The sequence below is a fragment of the Aptenodytes forsteri genome, unplaced genomic scaffold, assembly GCF_000699145.1.
Source record: "Aptenodytes forsteri isolate BGI_AS27 unplaced genomic scaffold, ASM69914v1 Scaffold289, whole genome shotgun sequence".
NCBI lineage: Eukaryota > Metazoa > Chordata > Aves > Sphenisciformes > Spheniscidae > Aptenodytes > Aptenodytes forsteri.
Genome location: NW_008795025.1, coordinates 3,543,639 through 3,556,641, shown reverse-complemented (window position 1 = coordinate 3,556,641; position 13,003 = coordinate 3,543,639). Strand labels below are relative to the sequence as shown.

Below are 13,003 nucleotides of genomic sequence, written 5' to 3'. Positions count from 1 at the left end.
CTCACAACTTGTGGAGCATGCTCAACATCAATCATTTTCACTACTTTGTTCAAATGTTGAATCTAATTTGGCTCCTTGACAAGCTGGAGAAGCAGCTTCGCTTCGCTTCGATCTCTCACCTGAGCTGCTCCTAAGGGTGGAACACGCAAACGTTTCATAGCCTTCTGTCTGTCTCCATCTTCTAACTCATTGGTCACCACTTCCTAAGGAGATAAAGATATACATCACAGAAGTTCATTCTAATGATAAGTACACAGTACTGCATTAAAACAAACAAACAAAAAAAAGCAGTTGATTTCCAAGTTACATTTGAGCCCTGGCCAAATACTCTTCTAATACACGGTAACAAAGATACAAAAAGCTCACCACGCTGCATCAAGTTATTACATAGCACAAGCTAACACTGCGTGAGGTTTTCAGAGTGAAAAGTTACCAGCTGAAGAGAACATACCCAAATTCATGTAAGCAGTGCCAGAAATCAGTGGCGTTTCAAAATCAAATAATAGTTGGCTTGGTGGTGAATACAAGCAATAGAGAGGGCAAAACTTTATAGGAATCAGTAGTGAACAAGAAAACATTGTTTTCTAGTTAAAAGAGGAGCAGTGCCCAGACTAGCATCTTTACCTCTGTTTCGGAGATAAGCTGGTTGATCTTCTTGCAGGTGTAGAAGGGTGCCACCTCCACCTCGGCCACCCGCCATTCTGCCCCCCGCGCCGTCTCCAGGTTCTTGTCATGCTTCTTTAAGATCTTGCGGAAGCCGGTGAAGTTCAGGTTCTGCAGACAAGGCAAAACAGTTACTGGCTTTTAACCTCAGTCAGCTCCCAAGAAAGTTAAATGGCTCTATTTCCAGCACTAGCAAAAAAGGAATAGTTAATAAGAAGAATCAAAATTATTGCATCTATTGACAGGAAGTTTGAGTTATTAGTTTATTAGAAGCAATATATATCCGTTGCAAATAACAGAAAAAATGTGGGACTCAAGGGCATAAAGAGAGGTAACTTATTTGCAGGGAACTACCTAAACCTCATATTCCCTGAAAAGCCAAATCACTGCCACTTTCCTCCTTAATGCAGGAAGCGACATACTCAAAACTTGTATGCTTAAAGTTGTATCAAGACACACTCCCTCTATCTGGGTATACCTTACTGCATACGTCCCAGGTACTGCAACTTGGCAACTGGCCTCTGGATTAGCAGCAGTTGTAGTGAGCTCTTAAAAATACAAAGCTTCAAAAAGACTATATTTTGCCCCAACTCCCACAGTCATTGCCAGTCCTTCAAGGTGTTTTCCCTTCTGAAACTAGGCTACCGATTTCCAGTTTCTTTAAACTTTACATTGGCTTCAAATCAAGTTCTCCAGATAAGTGCATTATAGAAGGAAAACCCTTGCACAACAGAAAACTTGTGAAAGTTTTAGATGCTGCCGATTAAATTGAGACAAGTGCATCCCCATAACAGCATCCTTTTCCACAGAGTACATTGCGCGATGACTGCAAAACTAGTTTAGGCTTGCAGACGTGGGAGATGTAACTCTCTAGTCTGTTCATTAAAACACGAAATAACAGTTGATTTCCAAGTTATATATGAGCCCTGACCCAACACTCTTCTAACGCACAGTAACTAAGATAGGCAAAGCTCATCACACTGCAGGCAACTGCTGTGACAAGATGCATTTGAAATCCTGTGTTTCATTATACAGAAAACGCCACTTGAAAGACTCAACGTTTCATTCAAGCAACAGCAGGAATGCAGACGGACCATGGCAAGATTCACTTCTAAAAAAGCTTAGAAAATAGCTTGGAAAGAAAAACAGAGAAAATGGCAAAATCCAATGCCCTGGGGAGAGGCGCCAATTACTCACTGAAATTATTTTCAATCTAATTATGCTTAGAGTGATTTAATACCAGACCCCTACCATTTAGGTGGGGAAATGAGGCTAGGGAGACAGGAGCAGGAAGCCAATGCATTAATGATCTGCATTATTGCAGACAAGAGACTTTAATTACTTTCTATTGGAAAAGCCAGCATTCCACCCCAGGGAGAGCAGATCACTATGTCGGAAATTTGAAATTAAAAAGATGCAACAAAATGATGATTTTGGTCAGAGATTTTTCTGTAGCCTGAACTAACATCGCTTTATCTGCCACGTGTGCAATCACAGCGTAACTCTGGTGTGCCTTGGCAGGTCAGTCACAGTTACACCAGACACCCTAGAACCTCTCCAGTGGCGTTCCATCCTCTGGCTGCAAAAATTCTGCAACCCCAAAGTGTGTGATAAAAACACTGTTGGTTATGGTGGTGCTCTGACAAGGAACACACAGTGATGGAACTGTGAAACAAAACAGTCACACATCGTTTACGCAGTCAGTTGTTTTGTATTTCCTGTTATTTGTGATGCTTTTATTTCGCAAGGGGCTTTCTCTAAGCCTGACTTCCATTTCCGCTGGATACTAATCGAAGCCATTGAAGTGAATCAACCAATGGTATGCTTTATCACTAAAGGTGAAAAAAAACAAACAGCACAACTTACACAATAATATTACGCCAAGATCAAGTAGGATCAAACAGTGGACTCAAAAATCTTTGCTCATATACAAGCGTATCAGGAAATGCACCAGCAAGGCAAATGCACAGCAGTTTAACAAGACTGATTCAGCCTCCATTATTTGCCCCACAAGTGTACTATATTATATATAAGTATATACTATTAGTTAATTTCTCAAGATTTGTTTGTTCTAAAACACAGTATTTCAAATAGATTTATTTATTTATATATGTACATACTCTAGAATTATATATTACTGTTAACAAGAAGTCAATGTTATCAGAAGTTTAATCATTGGTAAGTTAAAAAAGTAACAGCTGCTCTGGAGACAAGTTATAGTTTCACTTGATGTTTGGTTTGCGTACCTTAGGAATGAACGCATGCAACTTTTGCTCTTGCTTCAGTCCTAACAGACTGAGGAATTTGCTGGTGAGTTCACTTTATCTCCTACACGAAGGCCTCAGCTATGTCATCTTCCCACTAGGTTACTGTTTTTCCCTCTCCGAAACTGCAAGACCTTGAATAGTCCTAGTTCCTATATTCTAAGCTCAAAAGTTATTAAGAGTAGTACTCTGGGATTTAGGTTTATGTTTGGTTTAGTACTTGCATTCCTTGTCCTCAACTTCAAAACCAATTTGAACTAATTTTTCTCATTCTCTCTTTGAAGTTATGCTGTAGAAAGAAGCTCTGCTCCTTTTGAAAACTGTGAAAGCTATCAAATCCAGATGGGTTTTACATCAACATTTAGTATACATACAGAGGACCTGGAGTTGTGGTAGCAAAAAGTAAAAATATAAGCGTGCAAGATGCCTTTCTTCACTGATGCAGAGTAGGAAAAGATTTTTCAAAGGAATGATCTATGTCATCCCCTATTTAAATTCTTCATCAAGCTTCAGAAGTGATTTTTGTAACCAACAGTAAAAGCTTTCTTTTTTTAAGAGTGTAGAAATCACAGCAGGTAATACTGCCTCGTTCCATACCTGAAAAGCAAAGGATACTCTACCTTTCCCAGGATTTTGAACTAGAAACTATCTCTAGTAGTTAAAGGGCTTTATTGAGAAAGCCATAAATAGTTTCTGCAACTATAAAACCTGTGTTCAGGACTCACAGAGGGGTGTCTGTTCAACCAATGAAAATAAGTAGTTATAATGTTCATAAGAGGTGGTCTGAACATATCCCCGAGAGCTTCCCTTGAAGGCAGTCTGATGCTTTTTCCAATAAAAGTTGGACCAAGATTTTCCAACCTGGAAACCCAGTATTAAAGCAAGGTAATTCCAGTTGAGGCAACTGGAGTGAGTAAGTGTTTGCAGCATATGTGCATGTGCTCAAGGATATAACATCATTTTAGGAGAGGTACAAACACTCAGAATTTTGGAAAAATTAAGTTTTGTCCATACTGCAGAGTGGATTTCAAGTAATTCTGATGGTGAATTTTGTTTAGTAAAATTCTCCAGTACAAGGCTGGTAAAGATCTAAATACAGATGTAGCAAGTTTAAGTTAAAGAATTTAAGTTCAAACATTCTTATTTAACAAGCTAAAAACCCCCACAATAAGACATATAAAAGCATTTCAGAGTATTTAACACCAGAAGAGCTAGCCCAGCAAAAAAAGATCTTAACAGTTTCAGGTTTTTGTTTCAAGATTTTTGGAACAAAATCAACATCTGCAGTATTTACCATGCCCTTTCATGCCAGAAATCCAAGTACAACTAAAGATTTGTTTTTTCATACTTCAAGGCAAACTAGCCTGTATCCTACAGAATTAAAAACTTTTTTTTGTTTTTAAATGGATGTTTTAACAAGAAATTCTGATACAGCAAGGTCACAGTCACTACCATGGTAACACCAAGAGGAAACAGTACGTTAGTATTTCAAGTTTCATTACAAATATTAGATAAAAGAGCTTCTTCCCCAACTTGCCAGCTCCACCCCTGCACAGAACAACAGACTACAGAAGAAGGAGGCCCCGATGTGACTTCGTGTCCTGACCGTGCCTGGGGCCAAGGGTGCTGGGTTCAGCCAACCCAGAAAAGGAAGAAGGAAGGTCCTTCTGCAGGTCAGCTTAGCGTTTCTAGCTCAACAAAAAGCAACAAGACATACGCTGCTAGCTATCTGCCTTTTCTTTAAAAATGTTTAGAACCCCAAAATAAAAAAATAAAAAACTGGCTTGAATGAGGCAACTCAAGGATACACAAAGCACAGAGACATTTACACACGGGGCTATGTAAAACCACCTCTTTTTGCAGGTACCTGATAGTTCTGCAGTAAGATGAGGCTGAGGTAGAGCTCGCTGAAGGCCAATTTCAGATCTTTGATATTCCTATGCTGGACACGCTCTTCATGGGACAGGTGGAAGACCGGCTTTCTGCGCCGCTGCAGTGTGGAAGCCCCACTGGCTTCTTTCTGTGCATCCAAAGTTGACTGTAACTCAGTCCGAAGAGTAGTAAACCTGCGCTGAGCTTCTGCAAGCTTTTCTGTTAGCAAGGCAAGGGAAAAGTCAGATGAGAGGATAGCAATTTGCCTAGCGAGCCGGTAAAAAGCACTATACCTTTTCCTCAAATAATGTGCCTGTAGGTAGAAAGCACTGCATTGAATAACCTACTGCGTGGCCTTCCCCCACTAAGCATTAAATTCAACACTCTGCATATTTCTTTTTTATGAAGCTCCTTCTCGTTAAGGGTTTTAATGCACTCCTATGTAAAACACACATGTTCTGCAAAAAAAAAGCTGTCACATCAGACAGGTCTTAATTAATATAGTCAAAATCAAGGGGCTGTCCCTTCAGCACAGACTAAAGCAGTATTAGACATGAACTCAGACCTCTCGACTTCCACCCCAGATCTGATTTCTAGAGGATGCTTGTTCCAGGACTGTACGAATATCTGTTATGGATGGAACAAGCCCAACCTGAGCAGCTGCTGCCTGTACCTAGGGGCTATAAACCAGCACAGGGACGCAGGGTCAGGCCTCCCCACACTGGCAGAGCTGTAGCTGGAGGCAGCCAGGCAGATAGGGTCTCATCCAAATACCAAAGCAGTGACCACACGTCTACTCTGCGCGCAAAGGAAAGCTGCTCACCTTTCTCAAATAAAGAAAATGCACAAAAGGCATTAGAAAAAAAACCTGTTAGACAATATTATGAAACTTGACAGTTAGTAAGCAAAGCACTTTTCATATCTGTGCACCCACTACCGACTATGTGTTTACTATCTTTTTATATGACAGTAAGGAAATCAAAGAAAAAAAAAACCCTACACTTCAAATGTGACGCTGAATTTTGTTGCTCAGAGAGCAACGCAACCCCTCTGCCAAGCTCCCGGTGACAGACAAACACAGCTTCTGCTTTGATCAGGAGTTACAACACTACTTGCTGCTGTACATGATCCGCTGTAATAATTTATCCCTCTTTTCCTCAGTTTAGGCTCACGCAGGTTAGAAGCACTGTCTCACTATTTACTGATTAAAGGAACAGTCAACCTGAATTTAAATATCATTTTGATGTGTTTTCAGAACAAGTCGGTCTCTCTTCCTCACATCTCAAGTATGAAAAAGGTGTTTCTTTAAACATGCGGCTTTATATACTTTCAGAAAATAACCTTTTTGGCTAAATAACAATCTGTTTATGCTAAAAACAACATAACTGACATAATTATCTTTCTCTTTGTTCTGTACAACTAGCTCCTTCCAGGCTTCCCCCCCCCCCTACAGCTTCAGTCACAGCTTTGGCATCTCTGTTGATAAGCACCATTGCAGACCATGGGCACTGGCGTTGGCAAGGAAGATGCCGAGCAGGTTCACAGTATTGGAGCAGACGGCTGGGAGCTGGAGCCACCTCCTCCCAGCAGGACACACACCACTGCACCAGAAACCACGACCCAAAGCTCTGCCTGACAGTTTCCTGGCTGTCAATTTAATTCTCTTCATTAGTATCTTACATTACAACTTAACGGTAATTCTCAGTCGTTCCCCCCCCGAAGTAAGATTTACTCTTATGGGAGCAATTCTGACCTTTTCCTCAGTCTTATTCAATTCTGGTTAATTTGAAGAGCAAAATTCCTCTGTAAATAATTTTATAGTGCTCTGCATAAGATATTTCCCAGAAGGAAAATGCCTTTCCAAACAGAAAACGGGGATCGATACAGAAAAATCAAGTACGGAAGAGCCTGAAACTGTCTATAGCTTTCTTGATCATAAACTTCATTAAAGAGGTTTTAAAAAGGAAAGGACAGCTCCTCTCTGACAACTTCTACAGCTGCAAGGACTCCACTGAACAGAGGCAATGCAGCCCACAGTGAGAATTGTCTGCTCACAGCCTACAACCACATAATATTTAACACACACAAGGTCAGACTGCAAAAACAATAATCTCTCCTCACTTTAGGAACTCTCTCGGGAAGAAGTAACAGATATCTGTTAGAATCAAAAGCCTTCATATAAATAAAACTCACAAGTTCACTCTCTATATTCAAAACATCATACTAAACCATCTGTGATACACTGAGCTTTCTTTTGGATCAAATTATTAAATATGGAAGAGCTTAAATTTACATCTTTCAATTGATTGTTCCATTATCCCTATGTACAGAAAAATCTTAAAATCCGTCAGCCTAGTAACACACTATTTAAAGAAAAGTCAACGCTTTGAAATAGTTACAAAACTGCTGCTGCAATTTTCCTATCTGTTTACAAAGCAACATCCATAAAAAAGCATCATCGCCAAATACAAACTTTCTTCTTAATTATGCACTGCTGAAAACGAGTCATGTGCTGTCTTCTATACAGCAGAAAGTGGTCCATCGGGGAGGACCACAGCCCTCTGAGGATGAGCCTTTAAAGGCAACTGACCCAGTCCTATAACGACCTGCCACTCCTGACAGCCACTCCCAACAAACGGCAATCCTGCCACCTTCTTCTCCCTCCTGCCCTCTCTCTTGCACTGACTCCAGTTATCCAGTCCACAAATCATTTCATCTTGTTAAGGTATTATTTTATCATCAAGATTCGTTGCAGAAGCAAAATAAGACAAAACGTGCGCTGCTATTCTTAAAACCTCCTAGGGAATTGCCTAGGGAAATGACAAAGCAGAGTAGAAATTAATTTCTCAGTTTGCAACATACTCCAAAATAAAGAGACACTTGAAAAGACATTTACTGCTATCACTAATTTAGCACTCTGAAAAGTGATTTTTTAAAAAATATGCCACTCAAAAGAGTTAGAAAAAAGCAGCATACACTTAGAAACTGGAACCACTCTTCTTGCGTTGCAGCATTTTGCATTACCTGATGCCCACTGAGTCCTCAGCTCTAGTGTAATCTCACAGCAAAGACTAAGGAGAAATCTAAAACCAGAGGCAGACTTCCACAAAAGTGCTTGCAATAAAGAAGGAGCTTTGCCCAAAAAATGCTTCTAGATCCTGACTAAAAACCACCGTCTAAAGAGTTACCACCTCAACTATGCAATTCCAAGTTGGTTTTGACTCTGTTTTCCAAGTTTAAAGAAAAGTTCACACATAAGGATCATGAAAAAAAAACTATCACACCAAGGAGCTAGTAAAATTTCCCCTCAAGTTCCAGTTTACATGGTCATGGTTGTGATCAAAACCTGTTTCACCAGACAGGAGGTAATCGAACAGCCCATACCTCCTCGCAGTTACCTGGCTCAGGGCTCTGGGCGTTTTAGGCAGGCTCTTTTAGCACTCCTTCCTTTTCCTACTTGTACATATTATGTTCAATATTTTGCTTACCAAGTTAAAGCTGCGGCTTCCTACAAATAATAAAACCAGCTCCCAAATTAACCACAAAAACGTTACTAGCTAAACAGTAGCCCAGGCAGATGATGATGTTAATTTAAAATATAACAAACCTCCCCTCTAGAAAATCCCAAACACAAACCAAAACTGTCCACAAATAAAACTTCAGCACTTGAACAGGCATTCCTCTACTAGAACCATCTGAAAACTTTACTGCTATTCTTTTTTCTTTCAATTGAGTATAGATTTTCTTGAGCGTAGTCCAAATAATCACAAACTGTTTATCAAATCAGATTTAGTTAATGGCAGTTTTCCTTCCTCTTGAGCTGGGATAATGGTCTGGGGAATTAAGACTACGTTTGATGAGAGCCGACAACCTGAGCACACAGCAAAAGGCAGAGACATTTTGCAGCAGGCACTCCAACCCCCAGTGCTTCAGGGAGCCAGGGAGGAGCTGGGGTCCGGGAGCAGCCCATCCCAAGAGGACAGGGCTGTCCATGCTGTGGCAATCCCTGACAACACTCATTGAGGATCCCTCAGCAAAGGGAAAGACAACAAGGAAATGAAGAGGAGATCAACAGAAAGCTTTGCTTTCTTAAAAATGGACAGTATTTATTGTCATAAAGACAAGTGTGTAATAAGGCATATAATTAGCCTATAATGAATAGGATGTACCAGGTCATAATCCAAGCCAACACACACCTGGAGTTACAATAGGGTCCGATGTGACATATTTCTGACGTGATCAAGAAGAGGAACCACTGATGGAACATTTCTTGATGTAGCTTAACATTAATAACCCTAATAAAGGGTTTCCATGCTATTAAAGTCATGTCGCTCTTCTGCAAATAAAAGACTTATTTTAATCTTATCACAAGAGATTTTCAAATTACACGTATTCTCTCCTATAACTTCTTGAAATGACAGCAAGTTGAAAAAACCCTACCCTATAATATTAATGCCATTTTAAACAATGCTGGAATGGGCGCATATATGTGGGTGCATGTGTGCTAGCAGGTCCTCATTAGGGAAAATTATAATCTGTGCATCTGAATTGACAGAACTTCCTCCACAGAGTTGAGCTTGTAGTACACAGGATCTGATATAACTAGAAAAGTAAGACAAGTTTCTGAGCATAAAAGCCTTACCTCAGACCTGGGAGAGAAACAGAAGGTCTCACAGGGAAACAAAACTGAGAACAATTGTTCTGAGTGAGTGTCCTGGTTTTGGCTGCGGTAAGAGTTAATTTTCTTCCGAGTAGCTGGTACAGTGCTGTGTTTTGGATTTAGGATGAGAATACTGTTGATGACACACCAATGTTTTAGTTGTTGCTGAGCAGTGCTTACACTAGTCAGGGACTTTTCAGCTTCCCATGCTCTACCGACTGAGAAGGCTGGAGGTGCACAAGAAGCTGGGAGGGGGCACAGCCAGGACAGCTGACCCAAACTGGCCAAAGGGACATTCCATACCGTGTGACATCATGCTCAGTACATAAACTGGGGAAAGCTGGCCGGGGGGGCCGCTGCTCGGGGACTGGCTGGGCATCAGTTGGCGGGTGGTGAGCAATTGCATTGTGCATCACTTGCTTTATGTACTCTTCTTATTATTACTATCAGTAGTAGTATTTTATTTTATTTCAATTATTAAACTGTCTTTATCTCAACCCACGGGTTTTCTCACTTTTACTCTTCCGATTCTCTCCCCCATCCCACCGGGGCAGGGGAGAGTGAGCAAGCGGCTGTGTGGTGCTCAGTTGCCAGCTGAGGTTAAACCACGACAGTTAGATACATATGAATTGCATGTAGAAAAATACCTATAAAAGTGTAAAACCCAGCTAGCCTAAACATTATCGCTTCGACCTACAGACTGCCCCTTGCCCTTGTCCTGACACCCACTGGCTATAGCAAAACACCACTACTCCAGGGAGCCAGAAGAGCAGGCACAGCCAGCCCAAGAGATGTTTACTTCCCTACATGGAAGCTGAACAGAGGCAAGCTGCAGTGCACAGTTTATTGCATCTATTATGCTTTCAGCTATTCTCATGTTCACAACCCAGATTCTGCTAGCAATAAAATAGCTAGCAATAAAGTCATCGCCTGATGGTTATTAAAATATTTTGCACAATTCAACTTTGTCTTTGTTACCAGATTAAAACCAGAAATAGAAAAGGCTACCATATTGTGCTGCAAAAGCCTGTTTATAGCATCAGGTTAATAAATCAATGTGTTAAGAGAAATATAGCAGAAGTCAATGCATCACTGTATCCATATTTAAACACTTTCCTAGTTGAAAACCCATTTTAAACCTTACCAAAAGAGGCTGAAAACCAGCTGAAGTGTAATGGTGGGTGGAACCAGAGCACACAGTTACTAAGCCTTTTGTAGCAATATTACAGGGTGACTTTCCAATTATCCCATTCTAAAGTTTATTTTCAAAACAGAGGGTGGGAAAGCAAATTTTCTCAGGGAAAACAACAAACTATAGCACTTTGACATATGACCCCTAGGAATTCCTACTCTTACCACCATTACATTTTTACTCAATTTACTAAACAGGATTTTATACACAGCCAATGACAAATTGCTACTGGCTGATGTACTCCAGAAAGTTGCAAGAGTTTAAGTAAGAGCTAAGTGCTTAAAAACTTGTTGGATACATCAAGACAGTCAAGCTACCACACACAGGCAAGTCCATGATAGCTATTCCTGCACAAGCTCAGGAAACACCAGCTAGGGAGCTTTACACACCTAAAACATGCACAGGAGACTGTCACCATAGATAAGCTAAGAAACTGTGCCCTATATGTAGGCTGCCACTTAAGTTTAAGAGCATCTTCATAAAGTTCAGCAGGATGCTATTGCAAAGCGGTGAAGTCACCTGCCCTTCATTCTCCCTCCATTCAAATACCATGGTTTAGCTCCACGTTTGTGATAAAACCAGAGCGGTTTCCCATATAAACCTGCCCTACAATCACCTGATGGTAGACCTGCATGACCATTGTGGTTATTCTGAAAGTTTGGGAGCTTCAGACTCTTTTTGTGTTGCTGTATTTTCCACAAATATACACAAATAAGCACCATACCTGAATAGAAAATGTTGATTTTGGCAAGTTCTTTCTCACAGGTCTGGAAGAACTTCTCTTCAAACGTGGCAAAACACCTTTTCACTGTGTCCTCATCTGTGTCTATAAAACAAAATAGAACAAAAAAAGTTGTAACAGAAGAACATAGGAACAATTTTCTAAGTGGCTGCCATGGAAATATTTTTTCAGAGTAAATCCACCTTCTTTGTCATGCAGAGAAAAAAAGAACAATCAAGTCCAAAGGAGTCCGAGGGAACACATACTTGGCTGTAAAAGGAATTGCACCAAGATAGAGAAGGAAAAACCCACATAAGCAGAACTGCACCTTGACCAAAGTTTCCATCATCTTTTTTGATCCTCCAAGTGCTACTGCAGATCTCCCATGCTTCATTTCCACTTCCTAACCCAGCTTGCGTGACTGCACCTGTAGAGCCATCCTGGATCAAGACTGCTCTTTATACCTACAGGAATTTTTCTGAAAAGGCATCTCACCTACCATCACAAAGCCAGCCACCCTAAAGCTGCACACCAGTGGAAAGGGAAGACCACGCTCCATCCCCGCCTGCCCACTCCGCTGCCTACAGCACCCTGAAGCCACCTCTCTGCTGCCATGTCTACCCACCACAAAGCCCCACAGCCACTGCAGGGGTGGTTGCCTTCCTCCCTCACACATCACTTCTGCAACCATGTGGTGAGCCAGATCAGGAAAAGATATTCCAGCCAAAACAAGAGTAGGTTAAGTAGCAGCATAACCACCCTCGACACGCTACCATCGCTCTATGTCAGGGTTAAATTCTTACCTTTATCCACCCAGAAGTTGTTCTGCTCTCCGGTCTTGGGCACTGGCAAGTTCTCCAATACAAACTTTAGTGAGAGCAAACCTCTTTAACAAAGATTGGGGTTTATCATGGGGGTTTGCTTTTTCTTCCCTGGGTTTACCATAGCAGAAAGCCAAAAGTACCATCAGTGCTGTGTGTTCATGCCATGCCCTTTCCAGCTTGTCAGTCATTTCCCCCAGAGCTTCTCCACCACTCCCACCATTGCAGCGTGCTTTGTGCTGGGAATGGTATACAGGTATGCAACCTACCACAGGCACTGGTCTTGCTCTTGAAGAACAAAGCTGGCCATGAAAAGTATTCATCCCAGATTAGCAAGCTATTGTATTTATTTAGAAGGAAAGTGCCAAGCTTTTAACTGAAGGCTTCATTTGACCTGCCAGGAGGACTCACTGGCTTCAGCCATCATTCCCTACATGAATGAGCCACCATTCTCATCACTATAACCCTTCAAATACAAATGTAGCACCACAGCAAACTAAAATCTGCCCAGCGAGTAAATGGGAAACTGCGTGGAAACGACCTTCTTCCTTCCGGGAAAATAAAAACTTTCTCTCGGAAGCAAAGTTTAAAGGAAGAGGCCTGAATTATGGCGATTGTGATCAGATCTGCACTTCTCCCACACTGCTCTGGGACTCTTAACTCTTTTGGAAGAGCTAAGTACAATTCTGTAATTCAAGTCAAATTTTGCAATTAAAGCAGCAGTTCAGTCACTTCGTTATTATAAGGAATACAGTGCAGCATCTCCAGAAGTGCAGAATTTCAAAGACAGAATGAATTTTCTAATAATTA

General features: G+C 41.1%; 1 protein-coding gene across 1 annotated transcript in view; it reads right to left on the bottom strand.

Annotated features, from left to right (window-relative positions):
* The window catches only part of XPR1 (xenotropic and polytropic retrovirus receptor 1), a 105,348-nt gene that overhangs the window by 26,690 nt on the left and 65,655 nt on the right, over nt 1-13,003 (bottom strand). The window contains exons 2-5 of the mRNA XM_009275882.1: nt 11,376-11,477; nt 4,795-5,018; nt 625-774; nt 120-203 (exon numbers count right to left, since the gene is read on the bottom strand). Of these exons, the coding sequence (XP_009274157.1) occupies nt 120-203; nt 625-774; nt 4,795-5,018; nt 11,376-11,477 (560 nt within the window). The remainder of the gene's footprint in view (nt 1-119; nt 204-624; nt 775-4,794; nt 5,019-11,375; nt 11,478-13,003) is intronic.